The sequence below is a fragment of the Artemia franciscana genome, chromosome 4, assembly GCF_032884065.1.
Source record: "Artemia franciscana chromosome 4, ASM3288406v1, whole genome shotgun sequence".
Taxonomy (NCBI): Eukaryota; Metazoa; Arthropoda; class Branchiopoda; order Anostraca; family Artemiidae; genus Artemia; species Artemia franciscana.
In genome coordinates, this window is record NC_088866.1 from 31,196,361 (window position 1) to 31,214,763 (window position 18,403).

Genomic DNA, 18,403 nt, shown 5'->3' on the forward strand with positions numbered 1-18,403 from the left:
AGCAGCTAGGGGTGGAGGGCAATGAAGGTTTTTTCCAAAAAAAGTAAAGATCTGTATTAATCCAAAGACAAAGAGAAACTAAGTCAAATAACAATTAAAACTTGAAATGAGCAAAAATTAGTATCAATGAATAAACATGATCCACAATGAGCAGAAATTACAATGGATAATCAATTGAAACCTAAAACAAACAGGAATTACCACAAACAGAAGTAGGACCAACACCCCTAAGCTTTCACAAAGCTCGAGTATCATTTGTACTTCAACAAATATCTGTATTTTAAACTTGTACCATTCCCCTCCCCCCTGCAATTGACACCACTGCAACCTGGATGCATAAAGTTTTTTTTGTTGAGTTCAGAATCTCTCTTAATATCCCCTGAAAGTTTGAACTTAATATCATTAACTGTCCCCTAGATATTCCAGAAATGCCCTACTGACAACCTGGATACACACAGTGTCTATGACTGAATTTCAACAATCCTTGGAAGTTTGAACTTAATACCTTTAGCTATTTCTATGTCAATAAAAAACCAAAATAAATTAATCTAAAAAAATTTTCAAAGAAAAGTAAAGAGCTCCATTAAGCAAGAATAAGCAGAAATGAAATTAAATAATCTTCCAAGCGTAAAACTACCACAAATCACTATCAATAAATAAATGAAACTCAAAACGAACATAAATACAAATAAGTAGCCAAGTCAAACTCAAAACGAGCAAAATTAACATGAGCAGGGTTGATAACCCCTATGCCTTCTCAAGACCAGAACACATTTGTACTTTACTGAAAACAAAAGGCTTTTGAATTTTTTTCAGCTTTCTTACTTTCATAAAGAAAAATTATCGAAACCTTAATGAAGAAATGTCAGTATATGTCAATTTAACAGACAATCGACTGTCATTTGTTTGTTTGTTTTTGTTTTTTTTTCAGTAAAGCGCAAATTCAGTAAAGGCATAGGGGTTATCAGCCCTACTCATGTTAGTTTTGCTTGTTTTGAGTTTGGCTTGGAAATTTATTTTATTTTCTGTTCATTTTGAGTTTCATTTATTTATTGATAGTGATTTGTGGTAGTTTTACGCTTGGAAGATTATTTGGTTTTATTTATGCTTATTCTTTGCTTAATAGAGCTCTTTACTTTTCTTTGGAAAACTTGTCTCGTGTAAAAAGCTTTTTAAATTGTCTAAGCTAATAGACCATAAGCAAAGGCCTATTTATGACTTTTTTGGACAGAAATGTAAACTTTAATACTCAAGAAGGCGTATCCTTAAGAACTTTCTTTTTTTAAGTTGAAATGCTATTTTCGGTTCAGCGAATATCCAAAAATTTACTTTTAATTGTTTTTAAATTCCTGTCACTTTTAGCAGGGGTCTCTGATTTTTAGAGGTGCATATGTTATAACAAATATGATCCTGCTTATATATTTACGTAAAATTCAGGAATATTAAACACAACATTGGCTTTATTTATTAAAGAACAGTGCTGTACAACAAATGAACAGTTTAGAACACAAACAATATTTTGTATGAAGTTGACTGTAATTGATTGCATTTTTGTTGCTACATCAAATGGATTTTCTTATAAGTGTCAGCTTCCAAGGGTACCCTGGACAAGACTAGCGATTATGGGAGGGGGGGTTGGTTGTCCCCCTTATTTTGAAGAATACATGTTTTAGTATTTTCATGAAAAAATTCGCAAAATGTGGTTTTTGGAATCTTCATAAAAACTCGAAAAAATTTCTTGTCACTCATACATTTTGTGAACTCGCGTCTCTGGTCCTGAGGAACCACCAGAAGTTGTCTTGGTGAGTCCTTGAAAAACATTAGTAGGTTGAGATTAGTATAACAGTCCACCTTCCAAAAAAACTATCAACAATTATGTACACAATCTCTTGAAATACTTAGTTCCACTTGGTTCGTCCTTGGGAATGTTTATGGCACAATTGCTATGAAGAAGCATTAATATAAGATGAAAGATGATTTTATCTTTCTTGTCCCTTATTAGTCATGAGACCTTCTCCAGCAGAAGTCAAGTCTCTAGACCTTTTAAGAATAGCCCTCATGTTTGACTTCTTTCTCCTCTGCAGAACTATCATTACTACTATAATGACCAAAAGTATTAGAAGAATAACACCCAAAATAATTGCAGCTACATCGCCTGATCCAAGCTGGACATCAACTGAAACATAAATAACAAAAACATAAAATTCGCTTTAATAAACATAAAACATAAAATTAAATTAGCTTTTTTAATAAAATTTTATTTTTTTAATAAAAATTTGAATAAAATTAGCTTTTAAACAAAAACATAAAATTAAACATAAAATAAAAAAAACATAAATTTAGCTTTACTGGTTTAACAACTATAAAATGTCAGCATTCGTGTTCATGCTTAAATAATTCCAAGTATTTTTTGGGAATTGTTAAGTATTTCAAAAGAAGGGGTCTTAGGTTTAGGAAAAACGTTTATAGACACCACATTACAAATCTAATTTATTTGGGGAAAATATTTAGAAGGTTCTATCACTTGTATAGGTTATAAGTGCAAATATTGTAGTATAGATGTACATATACTAAAAATTGAAGTATTCTGAGAAATAGTTCAGATTCCAAAGGGAGGGTTATTTGATGTTTAGGAGATTATGTTCTTACAGCCATATAATCCAGAGAGGGGCTAGTAGATTTTATCACTTTATTCTTGTAAATTATGTATTAACATATATAATGAAACTGTCATGAGCCAGTCTAGTTTCTAGTTATGCTACTTTTGTTGCTGTGATTGTGACATCTTGTTTGTTTCTTATAAATGTTTTGAATTCTTTACATGAGTGTGGATAAAGGGGGCTTTTGAGTGTTTGATTAACCCTTCGCATCTTCTCCAAGGAAGAACAACGTACAATTCTTAATATTTATCAATTTACACATTATGAAATAATTAATTTATGATTCATATATAATTTTTTATTTTCATAAATTTTTAGTACGTAATAAGGTATTTTATTCATACTTAATAAATATTTATAAATTAGTAGATGAGTTAATATTGTTTATTAATTTGGTTTGTTAATGTTTATGAATTGTTAACATTTTGTTGGACTCCCCCCCCCCTCCAAAAAAACTGGGTGCTTGAAAACAGTGGTGAGCTTATTCCTCTGGAAGGGGGTAAAAGCCCAGTTTTGGACACTCCCTTCTTTTAATATTATTGACTCTAAAGAGAGCACCTGGAAACTCTGCCCCCTACTTAAATAGTCGGATACAAAGTATGCATCTTAAATGATCAGCACAGTTGACAAATCATTTGTTTGATTTGTCATATAGAAGAAAGAAAGAAAAGGATGAAAGGAAATAATAAAAAAGTTTGGGAGGGACAAGAGCTCATGAAGAACTTTGCTTTTTCTATTAGATTAAGTAAAAAAACGGTTTTAACTGAAAGTAAGGAGCAACATTGAAACTCAAAACGAACAGAAATTATTCCGTATATAAAGGGATTGCGCCCATCCTCAATATCTTGCTCTTTACGCTAAAGCTGTTAGCACTTATAAAAAAGCTTCCTACTCCAATTATACGGCCCTTGTGTTTCAGGCCCCGTTCTTAAAAAATTGGGGCTAACAGTTGAACTTTAGCGTTACAGTCAAACAGGTCTTACACCTTACGCCATCTTCTCATTGTATGCTAAATCCGAACGAATTAATTGTTATTTTGAAAAGTTTTTTCACTTTTGAAGACAAAAAATAATTACATACGTGGTTGGAATCGATCCACGATTACAAAGTTGCTGTTGCCGTTACTATCTTCTGCTCTAACTTCCACTCTTGAAATGCAACATGATGGTCGAAAGACTCGTATGTTGCTTGAATTGCTACCAATAACAAATTCTTCTCTGCCAAATGGAATTATTGGACTTGTTACTAGTGATCTTATTCCTGAAATAAGTAAATAGCTGTAACTGTGTAATGGTTATGGAATCTCTATCTCTCCCTCCCTCCCTTCCCCCTTTCATTCTCTATTCCTCCATTCTTTCTCTCTCTGGTTTATGAGCAGTATATCTTCCTTTTCTTTATATGCCATTGACCTTTGGGGTTGGAGGGAAGGGGGTGGGGTTGATTAGTGGCTTGTATTTGTTCTCTGATTAAACCGTATATTTATGGCAAATGTTTGTTTTGATGTTTGTAGCTATTTTGCATCTTATTTATTAACAATTTTCGACTTAGTCTATATTGCTTTAGACGTAATACATAAATCCATCAGTTTTGGTTATGAGATTTATTTTGAATTAAAACCTTATTCTACAACTTCATAATTATTATTATTATTATTTTTTTGGGTGGTTGGATTAACATTATACTAATGCATACAGGATAGACAGACATAAATTCGATTTTATGTATATATAGATTATAGTATATAATTTATATAATAACAGTAAAATTCTATGTAAATATTTCTAATGTATTTTTAATATTTAATTATTTAATATTTACGTATTTTATATTTTCGCACATAATCAGTGTCTTTCTTTTGTTTTGGGGATAATTTTTTTTTTTATAAAAGAATTCTGCTTCTATTTCCCGTTCTGTAATGAAAGCCCCTAATGCAATGATTTTGGAAATAAGGAAATTAGGAGAGTGAGAAAAAAAAAAACAACAGATTTTATATTCTTTTCGAAGGTGCTATTTGCTAACAGTTCAATGGTAATAAGGGAATTAGGAGAGAGTAAGAAAAAAAAAACAACAAATTTTTTATTCTTTTTGAAGGTGTTATTTGCTTATAGTCCAATTCTCCCTACCAAGCTTTGTGTCAATCTGGTTCTTTTCAAGCTAATAGTTGGCAAGCTATAAACATTGTCTCCTCGTATTAATTTCAAAACATAATACAAAGCTGAACAATAGATTTCATCTGGTACTTACCAATTTCGTCGTCTCGGACTTCTACTGCAAAAGGCCAGCTACCAGTTGCACAGTTGCCTGTTTCTGGGACTGCGTTGCATGTTCCCACTGTAAGGACGCGAACAATTGGAGGAGTCCTGTCATCTGGCTGAAATAAAAAAATTCTTTGAAAATGGTACCATTTCTGTGGGGAAGCTGTGGACTTTGATGCAATAAAATATTTTTTTATTTTTATATTATATTCATTATTGTACTTGCTTTGAAATAATAATTAGAGAGAATGTCTAAAACTACTTATATTCATTTAGGTTTTAATATACAAAACATTTTTGGAATTAGGAGAAAGGGCAGAACAAATTTGGAAACTGAGAGTAAGTTTTGATATCTAAATTTTGCAATTTTTCGCTGATTGGTTCTTTAGACCAGTCCTGATAAAAAAGCAACCCCCCCTATCCTTTTGTGAGTATCGTCAGAGCTTTTTTGCTGAAACTCAGTCCATTTTATTTGATACTCATTCTATCCACGTATTATCTTTAGCGATTGGCATCATCGTATAGAGCAGATGGTAAAGCGCTCATTAAGTCGGAAAGCGCTCATTCCTTCGAAAATTTTAAGTCTAGTGCCTTTTTTATCTTTCGAAAGATTTTTAAGTCACACTCACTGCGAGTATCTCTAGTAACTCACTGTAGCACCAAGCCGCCCGAGGCCAACACAGCTACGCACGCTCCTCCTCCAACCTAATCCATTTAAGGCCTCCCTCTTTACACCCTCCCAGGAAGCTCCCATTTCCTTTAAATCTTTATTTATGACATCCTCCCAACCCAGGCGAGGACGACCTGTTTTCCGTGTAGCCCCAGACGGTTGGCCAAAAAGGACAATCTTGGGCAATCTTTCATCCTTCATCCGCCTGGCCATTTCAACCTTTCTTTCATTATAGCCCTAGAAAGCGGGATTGAACCACATTTTTCGTACAACCTACTGTTTGAAATACGGTCAGTCAGCCGGGCACCCAGAACAGTCCGTTGGCAATTTCTCTGGAAAACATCTTGTAAATGTTCATCTGCTTTTCGGAGCGCCCATGCTTCAGAGCCATATTTGACCACTGTCATCATTGCAGCTTCCAATATTCTAATCTTGGTTTCGCAGACTTATCTTTCTATTCTTCCAAACTTTTTTCTAAGTGTGAAGAAACACCCTGAGCCTTAGCTATTCTACTTTTAACATCGTCACTGCTCCCACCGTCTTTACTAATAATACTACCAAGGTAAGCGAAGCTGCCAACCTGATCAATCTTTTTGTTACCCAACGCCACCTTTTCGTCTTCACTTATTCATAGCCTTAGTGACTTAGTCTTCTCAACATTAATTTTCTAGCCCATTCTAGCACCCTGAATTCGTAAAACCTCTAAAGGTTCATTCATTTTGCTCACATTTTCATCTAGGATGCTTAAATCGTTAGCATAGTCTCAAGTCCAGGAGAGTCCCCCCCCATTTGATTACTCGGTCTCCTATTGCCTTTCCTGTGCTTCTTAAGACAAAATCAATCAAAATCACACTGTTGCTTAAATCTTGATTTAATACGAAACCAGCTGTTGACCTCATTTCCGACCTTAACCGCAGCAATGTTATACTCGTACATAGCACTAAACAATTTAATGTATTTGTCTGGTATACCATACAAGGATAAAACCTTTGCTAAAGCTCTTCTATCAACAGAATCGAACGCTTGCTCATAATCTATTAAACTGAGGACCAAAGGTGTTTGACAAGTCAGGCAGTTCTCAATTATTAACCTTAGAATGAAAATTTGGTTGCCACATCCTCTACCTTTTCTAAAACCGCCCTGTTCTTCTCTTGAAACTTTGTCTACAACATCTATCAGTCAGAAAAGTATCATCAATTAATTTGCTACCTAAAAAGACCAGACTAATGCCTTAATAATTACCACAGTCACTCTTATCATCTTTTATATACAGTGGTTTGATTGAGGTTTTTCTAAAATCGCTAGGTACTTCCCCTTTTCTCAAAAATCATGTTCATAATCTTCAGTAACTTATTTCTAGCCTCAGGGCCACCATATTTTAAAACTCATTTATCATACTATCAGTACCCGGAACCTTATCAATTTTTAATCCATTTTTAATCCAAATTGTCAATTTGGATTAAAAATGTTCCTGGAAAGTTTCTCTCAAATTCTCATCCTGGAGTCTACCAACATCTACAACTGACTAAATTCCAACTAAAATTTCTGAACCAAGTAAATTGTCAGGTAATTCGAGCAAAACTTTTTTGAACGATTTAAAGTTAGTGGGGTCCAAGTAGCAGTGGCGACCCTGATTATTAAACGTCTTACCAGAACTTGTCAGCAGCTGTCTGTTAATTTTTTTTAAGGAATCTTTTTCTTGAGCCATACCATTCCAAGGTTTTTAGTGCTTGACAACTACGCCTTCAATCGGTGGCTAAGAAGTAAAATAAAAGTTTTACTCATGCAACAGCTTTTTTTCTTAGAGAAGACCGACGTTGCTGCAATACCACGTATATCCAGTTATGGTTTGATGTAGATTTTGCAGTGTCATAAATTAAATTTATCATTGTGAAAAAAAGTAACAAACTAGGTCTCACCTTCTCCCTTGTTTGAATCATAATTGACTGACTAGTATAATCATTGGTATATCGCTTTCCTGCAATAAAACTTATGACCAACGTTTGTCCAGGATATACTGATACTGGGAGAGTAAGACGGAGTCTCACTGGAATTTCTCTATCTTTCTCGATAGCTGCTTCCACTGTTTCTACTTGGATCAGCGCTTGGGGCTGAGTTACACTTACTGCACGAAATTGGAACACGCTATACGCTCCATTATTTCTTACATTTAGTATGACCTCACCAGTTGACCCTGTAAAAATGTTACGAATTAGCCCTGGCTGCGATTTTGTTAATACATTTCAGATGAATATTAGGTGAATATTCTAATCCGATGAAATGGGCCAAACTACGCGGATCTCATGTGACTTCAATTGTCGTCAGTGTGCTGGAACGATTGATACTAATTTATTTTTATAAAGATAATGATCAAAATAAATGAAGTTTACCTATAGAATTATATTATTATAAAATGTTCAAGGATATACCCCAGGCTCCTGCAATGTGCAAGGGATAACGACATTTCTTAGTGCTAAAGCTCAGAATTACTTTTCTGGTTTTGGGAATTAATATTAAGAGCTGGGAATAATAACTTGAGTCCTCGTTTTTCAAGGCGGTTAATTTTCTTCTTCTAGTGTCTTAGGTTTACAAATATAAAATATTTGCTAAGACATCGCTGTCTTTTCTGTGACAGAACCAGTTCATTTTTTAGATTAAAGGTTATTTTGAGCATTATTTTCTTTGACTTATTTGGCTTTGACAGCTTCACTTAATAAAACTGAATGTTTTTCATGCTGAATTGATGATAGTACTTGCTAGAGAGTCTTGCCTGTGCAATCTCACTCAGTTTACTTTTTCATGGTTGGTGTACCAAATTTTCTATTTTGAGTATCTTTGTTTTACAATTTTGAAATATTTATCAAGACAATGCTGTCTGTTCTGTGACAGTCAGCACTTGACTCTCTTTGCACTTGTACTCTCTTAAAACACTAAAATCCTACATCAATCTAGTACTTTTGTTTTATCAATCGTTGAAACTTTTAATGTCAGAATAGACATTAAAAGTCATAAAGACGTTGACCGTTTATGTATATTTAATATAATTTTGTTGACTGTTTAGTTAATTTCATTGTACAATATACCCAAAAAATCTTGCTTATATCCGATAAGTTCAGACATATTCAAAAAATGATCGAAGTATTTTTAAGTCGTTGAAAAGTCTAGCTTTGCATTATCAGCTAGCTTATGTCTCTTCTATGTCTTATCGGTCCTTTTCTCAGTAATACCATTTTAGATGCCATTCTGACGCCAGATACTCTGTCGTTGTGACCACATTTTTCAACAGTGTGAGCACAACACCATTTTTGACATTCTTACGGGTTGAGAGACTGTTTCATCTGACAGTCTCGACTTAACATCACTAACAAAGTAACAGCATAGGATTGGTATAGGAGTTCAGTTGCTGTTGCATGACTGAAATTCACTTGAGATCTATCATAAAAGACGGGGGTAAGGGGCATATGAAACATACTGTCAGGTTGTTCTAATTTTTTTGCTAGAGGTAACAAAAGACTTTACATCACGATCGTGGTCAATCTCTACTGCCTTATATGAAGTAAACACTTCTCAACAGGTGGATTAAGTGGATAATAACCCATAAAAAGAACCTGGTTATGTTATCCATTTTTCAAATGAAAACTTAAAATTCTCCTTTTAATTTGCTTATTTTGATATTTTCTAAAAGAGGGAGGGAGGCACTAAAATGATATAAGTCCTTGACACAAAACCCCATTTGGGATACAATTCTTAATCAACGTATTGCTTCTTACCAAGTCCGATACTTTCTACTGAATATAATGATTTTCATATCGATGGTTCATCTATTATTGCCTGGACACGTTATTGGTCTGGTTTTATGAGTAGCTAAGTGACTGATTATGGCCTTTTTCTGTCTGATTGATACTTTCTGTGGAAGTTGCTCAAGTCCCTCTGGAATAATGTGGACATCTACCTGTGCTGCAAAAAACCTTCACTGTTTGCTTTTTTATGATTGTTGCCAATCGTCAAGCAGATAGAAGTGCTTTAAGGGAATACCTAAGTTTGGTTTGAGTATTGGTCTTGATCTTGATGTCACGACATGGCTACGGACTTGCATTCATGGATAAAGCTGACTTACTGGAATATTTCCTCAATTGTCATTATTTAGTCTATTTGGTCATGATTGGAAATGGTCATGGTCTATTTTTGGTATATTTGGTCGTAATAATCTCATATGTTCTCGTTGAGTCAGCTATTACAAAATAAACCCTCCTTAATTTTACTTGAAGTACCGTTTAAGTTATATGAGAGAGCTTTAGGAGCTATCTTGAACCATTTTTGCGCCTTGGTCTATGTTATTGGTAATTTCTGGGGTGTAGGAAATGAGTTATTTTAAAATTGAATTGATTGTTTTATTAACAAATGGGTCACAAAAACACTACTGTTAAATCTCCATATAATACTCACAAGACAAAAATAAACATGCCCACATTACAGTCGCAATCAGTCCCGACGTGAATAAGCATGTTTGAGACAACCCAAAGAAACACAAAACAACTGTTATTATACTTTCTCGGAGAAAAAAAATATCCTCCCCCTCCCCATTCCACTAAACAATTATTTTATCATTCTAAAATTGATATGTTTACAAGGAACTCAAATTAATCCCAAACTCATAATTTACAACTCATCCAACCCCCGACACTCACTTAACCACTAAACACATGAAGCGAATTCTCTTTTAACAAAACAAGTATAAACCCACTCCAAAATGAATCAATCAATCCGTCTCTAGAATATTGGTTAAAACAAATACATCGCAAAGAAGCACGTAATTCCTCAAGGATCTTCTTACCATTTATTTCTGCTGAAAGTTCGTTCCAGACTTCAGTCTGTATATCCCTAATGGAAAAATTAGATCAGGTTAGATCCAACCAATTCAACATTTCTAGTTTCATACATTCTAGCTAGTTTTATACAGCCCTTATCTTGAGTTAATCTTAAATATTACGGTCTGAGATTTTTCTTAAATGTTGTTTTAAACTTGGCGATATTGTACTTGTGAAATAAAGAGTTGACTGGCCTGAGACGCGTTTATTTTTAAGTTGAACAGATGACGTGTCACCAGGACTAATCTGAACACGTGTCTACTCTGAGTATTTTCTTTTTTATTTATATATAATTGAAGCCCTAGCACATTACCTGGTGAAATGAAGAGTTGACTGGCTGGAGATGCGTTTATGGTAAGCTGAACAGATGATGTATCACCAGGACTAGTTCCACCACCCGGACCAGTTGGAGGGGGAACGTAAGGGGGAGGTGCCACGTAAACGTTGACATTTTCTCTAAGGTCTTCTAAATTATCAGGAGACAGAGCTGAAAAGTAAAGATCATTGTTAAAAAAAAGATAGAAATTGACTAATTGACTATTTGTTTTATTTGAATTTTTCCTTAAGCTTATTGTGGATTTAAAATGAAAACATGCCTGGAAAAAGGTTCTGTGAAAAAAATATAATAGGAACATTTTCATCCTTTGACATGAAGAAAACAATGGGCTGACTAAAAGTTCTTCGAAAAACATCGAAATCAATGAACAAAATGAATTATACGAAATAAATGAATGAAATAAATGAGGAAACACAACAATTTTGTCAGTATAATCCTCTGGTGGGTTGACTAAATTTCTTAATTCGAATAAAAGGATAAGGTAATTTTCCAAAAAGTATGACAAACTTTTTAAAGGGGAAGCTCAAGATCGTGTCCGTGAAAAACAATCAATTGAAAGTAAAGAGCTACGTTAAATCTCAAAGGGAAGGGGTGCTATTCTATTTGAGAAACTGTGGCGGCAGCTTCCTTCATATACAAAATAATCGCTGTTCGTTTCAAATTTCAAAGTCGTTCTTTGCTTGTCTTTGAATATTTTGTTTATATTAAGTTTGATTATAAATTGAAATCCCCCTCCACCTTAATTACTGCTGCTGATTAAGAATCGTTTTTTAAGGAAAAAATTGTTTTTCGTCTCTTACTTGATTATTTGGCACTCTCACTTCAAATCAGAGGTTTTAGTTTTAGGGGTGGCTAACCTATGCAACATAACAAAGAGTATGGGCAAATGATCAGTTACCCATACTCTTTGCAACTTAACATACTTAGTCAAATTTTGCTTCATGAGATGCAGTAATGCTTATGTGCCAAAACTCGGTGATAGCCCTCTAAAAGTTTCAGAGATAGCTCCTGCAGCCCAGACTTTGCCGGAACTATAGGAAGAGTTTTCAGCCTCTCTCCATTAGTGTTTGCAGATGTAGGTGGGGGGCGGGGAACATGTCCATACTGTATGATTATCAAGAGTTAGATGTTGTCTTATAATCTCAGTGCGAAAAATGGTTAGACCAGAGTATAAGAATGGTAGGTATGTAAGGGTAATGCCCAACCGTTCGAGCGGTTAGCTAACACAATAAAACCGAATTACCCAGAGTCAATTCCAAAGTTTCCTGAAATAGCTCCTGGAGCCCACAGTACGCCAGAACTCTGCAGGCAGGTTTGTCAACCCTCCCCAGCTATGTTTGCAGAAGGTAATTGTAAATGGGTGATTTGTCCAGTGTTTACGGATGGTAGAAGTAGAGTAATTTCACGCTGTATGATTATTTCCAACAGGGTAAATAAGCCATACAACACAACAGAATTGATCTTAGTATTGCTTCATGAGATCAGTAATGATATATGACCTGATACGTAACATCAGAAAAGGAGGCAATATAGCTCTCGAAAGGTTGCTGACCCAATACCTTACAGGACCCACTGTAATGGAATTGCAGGCAGCGTTGCAAAAATTTTTTCGCGGCAATTTTTTTGCACAGAAAGTATAGCGCCACAGGCTATCTAGGAAGATTGAATAATTGTAAATGCTTTTAACAAAAGACCTATGACCGAATTTTTTCTGGTGACTCTGAGATTATAATTTAAATAAATAAAGACATCTTTTGATTTGATTAGATAAAGCTAGATAAATTAATAAATTATCAAAAGACGAGGAATTAAATCAGTTAATTAAATGATAAAATATTTTGGCAAATTTAAATTAATTAAGGTACATTACAATACGCTTTTCTTTTTTGTTCTAGTGTTTCCTCTGTCTTGTTGTAGTTACCATCAAATGCTTTTTTTTTCTAGCACTGACGAAGGCTTGGAGGAGGTCTTTGCCGAAATATCTGCTTTGGTTCTCATTTTCGCTTTTTTTTTCATTTGGCTGAAAATCTCTCTTGTTTCTTGGTTTCGTAATTATTTTTTTTTACTCAAATTTCTTGTTTTTCAAAACAACTTGAATTTTTACTCTCGTCATAAGCTTCCAAACTCAAAGCTTACCGCTGCCCGTTCTAGACTGAATACAGGAAGTCCACCCATAATAATAATAATAATAGCCTTACCGTTAAATTCGTTCTTTGAAATAGCTTCTGTCACTGTAGGAGGGGCTACCCTTCGCATTCTTCTAGAATAAGGCTGGTTTCCCTGTAAAATAATTTATATTAAAGATAGATCTGAATGTATGGTACCCGAAATGAATTCAAAATTGACAAGACCATTCAGACTTTGTTTCAAAATGTTTTTAGCATTTCTGTAGGTTTTCAACTAAAAGCACACAGTAATTAATTAAAAAAAGAATGGAAATTATTAATGTATAGCCTACTCATACATCGGGAAAAAGTATCTCAATTTGAATTAGTCTATAAAGTATGAGACCTTAAACGTAAGCGTGTTTTGGCAATTTTTATTTCGGTTGTGTTCTTATCGGCGTGCTCAAATGATTGTTTATGTAGCCCGGTCCGAGGATCAGCTATCAAACAGTCCCTGGTAACGAAATGTAAGTAAGGAGCGACTCGGTCCAGTGAAGAAAGAATTTTGATAAAAATTAATTAATTAAAAGAATTAGATTTTTAAGTTAAACCAAATGTATGAAATTCATTAAGTTTAATGTTCAGTTAAAAGCTACAAACCTGAGAAAATATACCAGGTTTTCAAGAAAGGAGAAAACACCCCAAAAATTCAAGTACTCTTAATGAAAATCACGCCTTCAGATTCAGCGTATCAGAGAATCCTGCTATAGAGGTTTCAAGCTATTATCTATTAAATAAAAAAACAAGTTTTTTTAAATGAAAGTAAGGAGCAACATTAAAACTTCAAACGACCAGAAATTACTCCGTATATGAAAGGGGCTTTTCCTCCTCAACGCCTCACTCTTTACGCTAAAGTTCGACTCTTTCTCTTAAGCTCTATTTTTAAAACAGTAAGAAACTTTAGCGTAAAGAGCGGGGCGTTGAGGAGGAAAAGCCCCTTTTATATACGGAGTAATTTCTGTTCGTTTTAAGTTTTAATGTTGCTCCTTATTTTCATTTAAAAAACTTGTTTTTTTTTAAATTTAATTTCTGGACGTTTTTGAATTAATGTATGTTTTGATCTTGGCTCTTCACACGTAAATAATTAAAACGAAATTTGTATATTAATTAATTGCAATTAATTGGAAGATTTTGAGAAAAAGGAGCGAAGGAGGAGGCCTAGTTGCCCTCCAATTTTTGGATTACTTAAAAAAGCAACTAGAACCTTTAATTTCTTACAAACGTTTTCATTGGTAAAAAATATACGTAACTTACTAATTAACTTACGTAACGAACTTCTATATTCGTATGTTTTTATTGCGTTTATGAGGGGGTTCAGCCGTCGTCGATGCCTCGCTCTTTACACTAAAGCTGAAATCTTGTCCCAATTCCTTAAGAATGACCTCTGAATCACAAAGGCCGTAGAATAAATAGTTGAAATTACTAAAAATACTTCAGCGTAAATAGTGAGGTATAACGAGGAGGTAAACCCCTCATATGCGTAATAATTTTTGTTTGTTTTAAGTTTTAATGCTGCTCCTTACTTTCAGTAGAAAAAACCTGTTCATATTTTTTCCTTGTTTTTCCAAATAATGCTAGAGAATCCTGCGCCCCCTTCATTGAAATTCTCTTCCCCATGAGAAGTTTCTCCAAGGAAATATCCTCCCACGAAACCCCCCCCCCTTCAACTCTCCCCCCTAAGTAAAAAAATCCCCCTGAAAACGTCTGTACACTTCCCAGTAATCATTACTATATGTAAACACAGGTCAAAGTTTGTAAATTGCAGCCCTTCCCACGGGGACTGCAGGGGAGTAAGTCGTCCCTAAAGACATAGTTATTAGGTTATTCGACTATGGTGAATAAAATGGCTATCTCAGAATTTTGATCCGGTGACTTTTGAGAAAAATGAGCATGGGAGGGGGCCTAGGTGCCCTCCAATTTCTTTAGTTACTTAAAAAGGGCACTAGAACTTTTATTTCCGTTAGAATGAGCCCTTTTGTGACATTCTAGGACCACTCAGTCTATACGATCACCCCTGGGGAAAAAAACAAACAAAAACAGATAAACACGCATCCGCGATCTGTCTTCTGGCAAAAAATGTAAAATTCCACATTTTTGTAGATAGGAGCTTGAAACCTCTATAATAAGGTTCTCTGATACGCTGAATCTGATGGTGTGATTTTTGTTAAGATTGAATGACTTTTAGGGGGTGTTTCCCCCTATTTTCTAAAATGAGGCAATTTTTCTCAGGCTCTTAACTTTTGATAGGTATAACTGATCTTGATGAAACTTATATATTTAAAATCAGCATTAAAATATGATTCTTTTGATGTAATTATTGATATCAAAATTCCATTTTTTAGAGTTTCGGTCACAGTTCGTTGCCACGAACTGTTTGATTAGCTTTTATAGGTTTCAAGAAAGATCACGAATACATGTTTATTTGTGTTTTGTTTGTTTTTTCCCTCGGGAACGATCTTGTCGAACCGATGGTATTAGGAAAATGGGAGAGGACTCATTCAATCGGAAATTAAAAGTTCTAGTACTCTTTTAAGTGACCAGAAAGATTGGAGGGCATCTAGCCCCCTCTGCTTCCAAAGCTCCTTTCGCCCTCAGAAATATCCGAAATGATTTTGAGATTGCCGTTTGGTTCCGAATAGTTGAAATTTCCAGCAACTACGCCTTTTGGGATGATATGACCCTCCATGGCCAATGGGAAAAAGGCTACAAGTTATTTCGTGGTGAAATTTTAAGTAGGAAAGAGGAGATATCCCGTCACGATTTGAAGGAAAGGCCGAAAATTAATTTAAAAGAAGTTTTTTCAACTGAAAGCAAGGATCAAAATTATAACTTTAAATGAACAGAAATTATTCTATATATGAAGGGGATTGTCCCCTTTTCAATACCACACTCTTTAAGCTAAAGTTTGACATTCGTCCTAAGTCTTTAAAAACGACTGCCTGAAACACAAGGGTCGTTTAATTGGAAGAAGAATCTTTTTTTTTAATTACAAAAAAACTTTTCGTGAAGAGCGGGTTAGTGAAGAGGGAGCAATCCCCCACATATACTGGAACAGTTTCTGTTCTTGTTAAGTTCATTTTTGCTCCTTACTTTCAGTTGATTTTTTTTTAAATTTAATCTTAATAAATCTGATAATAGCAAAGATGGCACAATTAAGGCAATAGTTGGAACACCCGAGATCATAGCTGCAGCAAAAGGAGAAGCATTTTTTTTTACTGTTAGGGTGCTATCCAATCTGGGTTGTTCTTAGCCAGCGTAGGGAGAAGACTAGAAAAATATTCAGTTAGATTTTAGTATTAATGGAGGATTTTGTCATTTGTACCCTCGCCCTTTACTCGTTTACGTACCACTTTAGGTTACTAAACTTAATTAATTCCATTATTTCGTAAATCAGACACTATATAAATAGGTTTTGTCGGTTACTTGTTTATTATCATTAATTGAAGCTCGTAAGAAGCGGGGCCCAAAGGCCTGCCCGCTGCAACACCTCAATATTGTTGCAATTATCTTTTAATACAAACAATTGTAATTCTCCCAGTTTTGGTATTATTTTGAACTTGGCCCTCTCATCCACGCAATTAGTACGAACGTACCTACCTTGAATAGCTCTTATATAGCAATCTATCTTCGAGTGTCTTCCCTTACATCCACACTATTTGGAATAGGAAGGGGGTTGTAAGGGTGACTGGGAGGACCTCAGATCAACCAATAAGGTTAAAAATTAGTTTTTTTTTTTTTTTTTTTTTTTTTTTTTTTTTTTTTTTTTTTTTTTTTTTTTTTTTTTTTTTAGAGAAAATAGTCTATAAAAAGAGCTGAGGTCTTGAATCCACACCGCAAAAACAGTTCTGGACTCTACTCATTCACTTCAATGAAATTCGAAATGGATATCTACTGGAACGCCAATTAGGGCGCCTGTAGAACGCCAATTAGGTGCCTGTTTTGAGATTTTAATTGAAACAAATCGGAAAACAAAAAATTGACTCCCTTAGGTTTTGAATAATACACTGCCCCCCTGAATATTCTTGAATTGGTGCTCCTGAGTATATTTCCCTTAATTTCGAACTTTGATAGAACATTTTTCAGACCCCCTGGTATGTGTATCTTCTTTCCTTCAAGTGAAAAGGAGGAACAAAGTTAAATACGTATTTCTGTACGCACATTCAAAGATTTGACAATTGGTTTCTATGCTTACATATGGTGGTTCCTCATCAGTAGCTCGTACCCAATCAATGAAGATGACCACAACCAACAAACAAATATTCAAACAAATTCTATTTTTCATTGTGTATTCCGTCGACTACACTGTTTTAGATTACAATAAATAATTTAATTTTATTAATTTATATCATAGATATGATATAGATAAAATTTGTGTCGGCACTTTATGACTTCCTTTTGCGTAGACTATTAGTAATTTCTAACATTGGTCAGTACTTAGGAATTTCCGTTTGGACTATGCTCTTTCTACTAAGGCTAAAATCATCGTAATTTTTTCCAATCGTATTCTTTACATACAGAGAAAATGTGAATGGTAACCATGATTTAAGAGATTTTGAGCTGGATTTTTCTGCTGATAATTTTTAAATGAGAAAAGAGAAAAATTTGGTTTAGCTCTATTTATATTTTATATTTTGAAAACAATAAATCAAGTTTTGTTTATTACATACTTCATGGCTGCACCACAAGTGATGGTATGCCATTAGTCCTGGTAATTACTCCACTTCTTATTTTTGATACATTTGTTATACCTTCTGTTCAGCACTTTGAGAGAAGGACTATCCAAGTTTAACTCTGCTGGGAGGACATTCAACATGGGAACGGATCTTCGGGAAAACTTGTTTTCAAGTTCACGTGGTGAAGTGCAGCCTGCACAATGAAGTCAATTAATGAGCAAGGTAGTCAAAAATCAATAAATGAGCAAACAAATGACTAAATTCTCTCTTTTCTTCTTTCTTCTTTTCTTCTACATAGGCAAACACGTGCTTGTTGATGATGGTGATATCCTATGGAAATAGCATTATCATCTGGCTGGGGGACAAACGAAAGTACGGGATTCATCTCAGCGGTGCTAGTTCTATGTGAAGCCGTCAGTAACTAAAATATTCAGGGGTGGAGCTTTTGCCACCCCTGCTTTGCTGCTTTGCACTATTTTTGGCTTTTTATTATTTTAGCACCAAAGAGCTGAAGCTCATATAAGTGTGCATTTTTTTTCAAGTAGGGGGAATTGGGAAAAATGCAAAAATATATTTTATGTAAAGAATCTCTCTCTCTCTCTCTCTCTCTCTCTCTATATATATATATATATATATATATATGAAATTTTGGGGGGAAACTAAATATTAGTCAACTAATTTTTAAATTCATTTTTTGTTAGCCCAACTGTCTTAGCTTATAATTGGGTTCACTTGCCTAAAACTCCAGGTAGACAGGCTCTTTTAAACTTTGTCG

At 34.5% G+C, this 18,403-nt stretch overlaps 2 protein-coding genes across 7 annotated transcripts in view; one reads left to right on the plus strand and one right to left on the minus strand.

The window, feature by feature from the left end:
• LOC136026291 (phospholipase DDHD2-like) overlaps positions 1-18,403 on the plus strand; it is a 125,313-nt gene that overhangs the window by 7,832 nt on the left and 99,078 nt on the right. The window lies entirely within an intron of this gene.
• Positions 1,443-17,285, minus strand: LOC136026292 (uncharacterized). The gene is made up of 7 exons (XM_065702701.1): positions 17,148-17,285; positions 12,989-13,070; positions 10,767-10,940; positions 7,505-7,779; positions 4,905-5,031; positions 3,741-3,920; positions 1,443-2,176 (listed from the first exon to the last, which is right to left on the minus strand). The coding sequence occupies exons 1-7, from the start codon at positions 17,235-17,237 to the stop codon at positions 1,980-1,982; spliced, it is 1,125 nt and encodes a 374-aa protein (XP_065558773.1). The 5' UTR covers positions 17,238-17,285; the 3' UTR covers positions 1,443-1,979.

What these genes read in the sequence shown, in the direction of transcription:
- LOC136026292 (XM_065702701.1), bottom strand. Translation starts at nt 17,237, where the DNA reads ATGAAAAATAGAATTTGTTTGAATATTTGTTTGTTGGTTGTGGTCATC. An exon ending in AGTCCGAGACGACGAAATTG is followed by an intron (nt 3,921 to 4,904) that starts GTAAGTACCAGA and finishes TACTTATTTCAG; the next exon opens with GAATAAGATCACTAGTAACA. An exon ending in CGTGGATCGATTCCAACCAC is followed by an intron (nt 2,177 to 3,740) that starts GTATGTAATTAT and finishes TTTATGTTTCAG; the next exon opens with TTGATGTCCAGCTTGGATCA.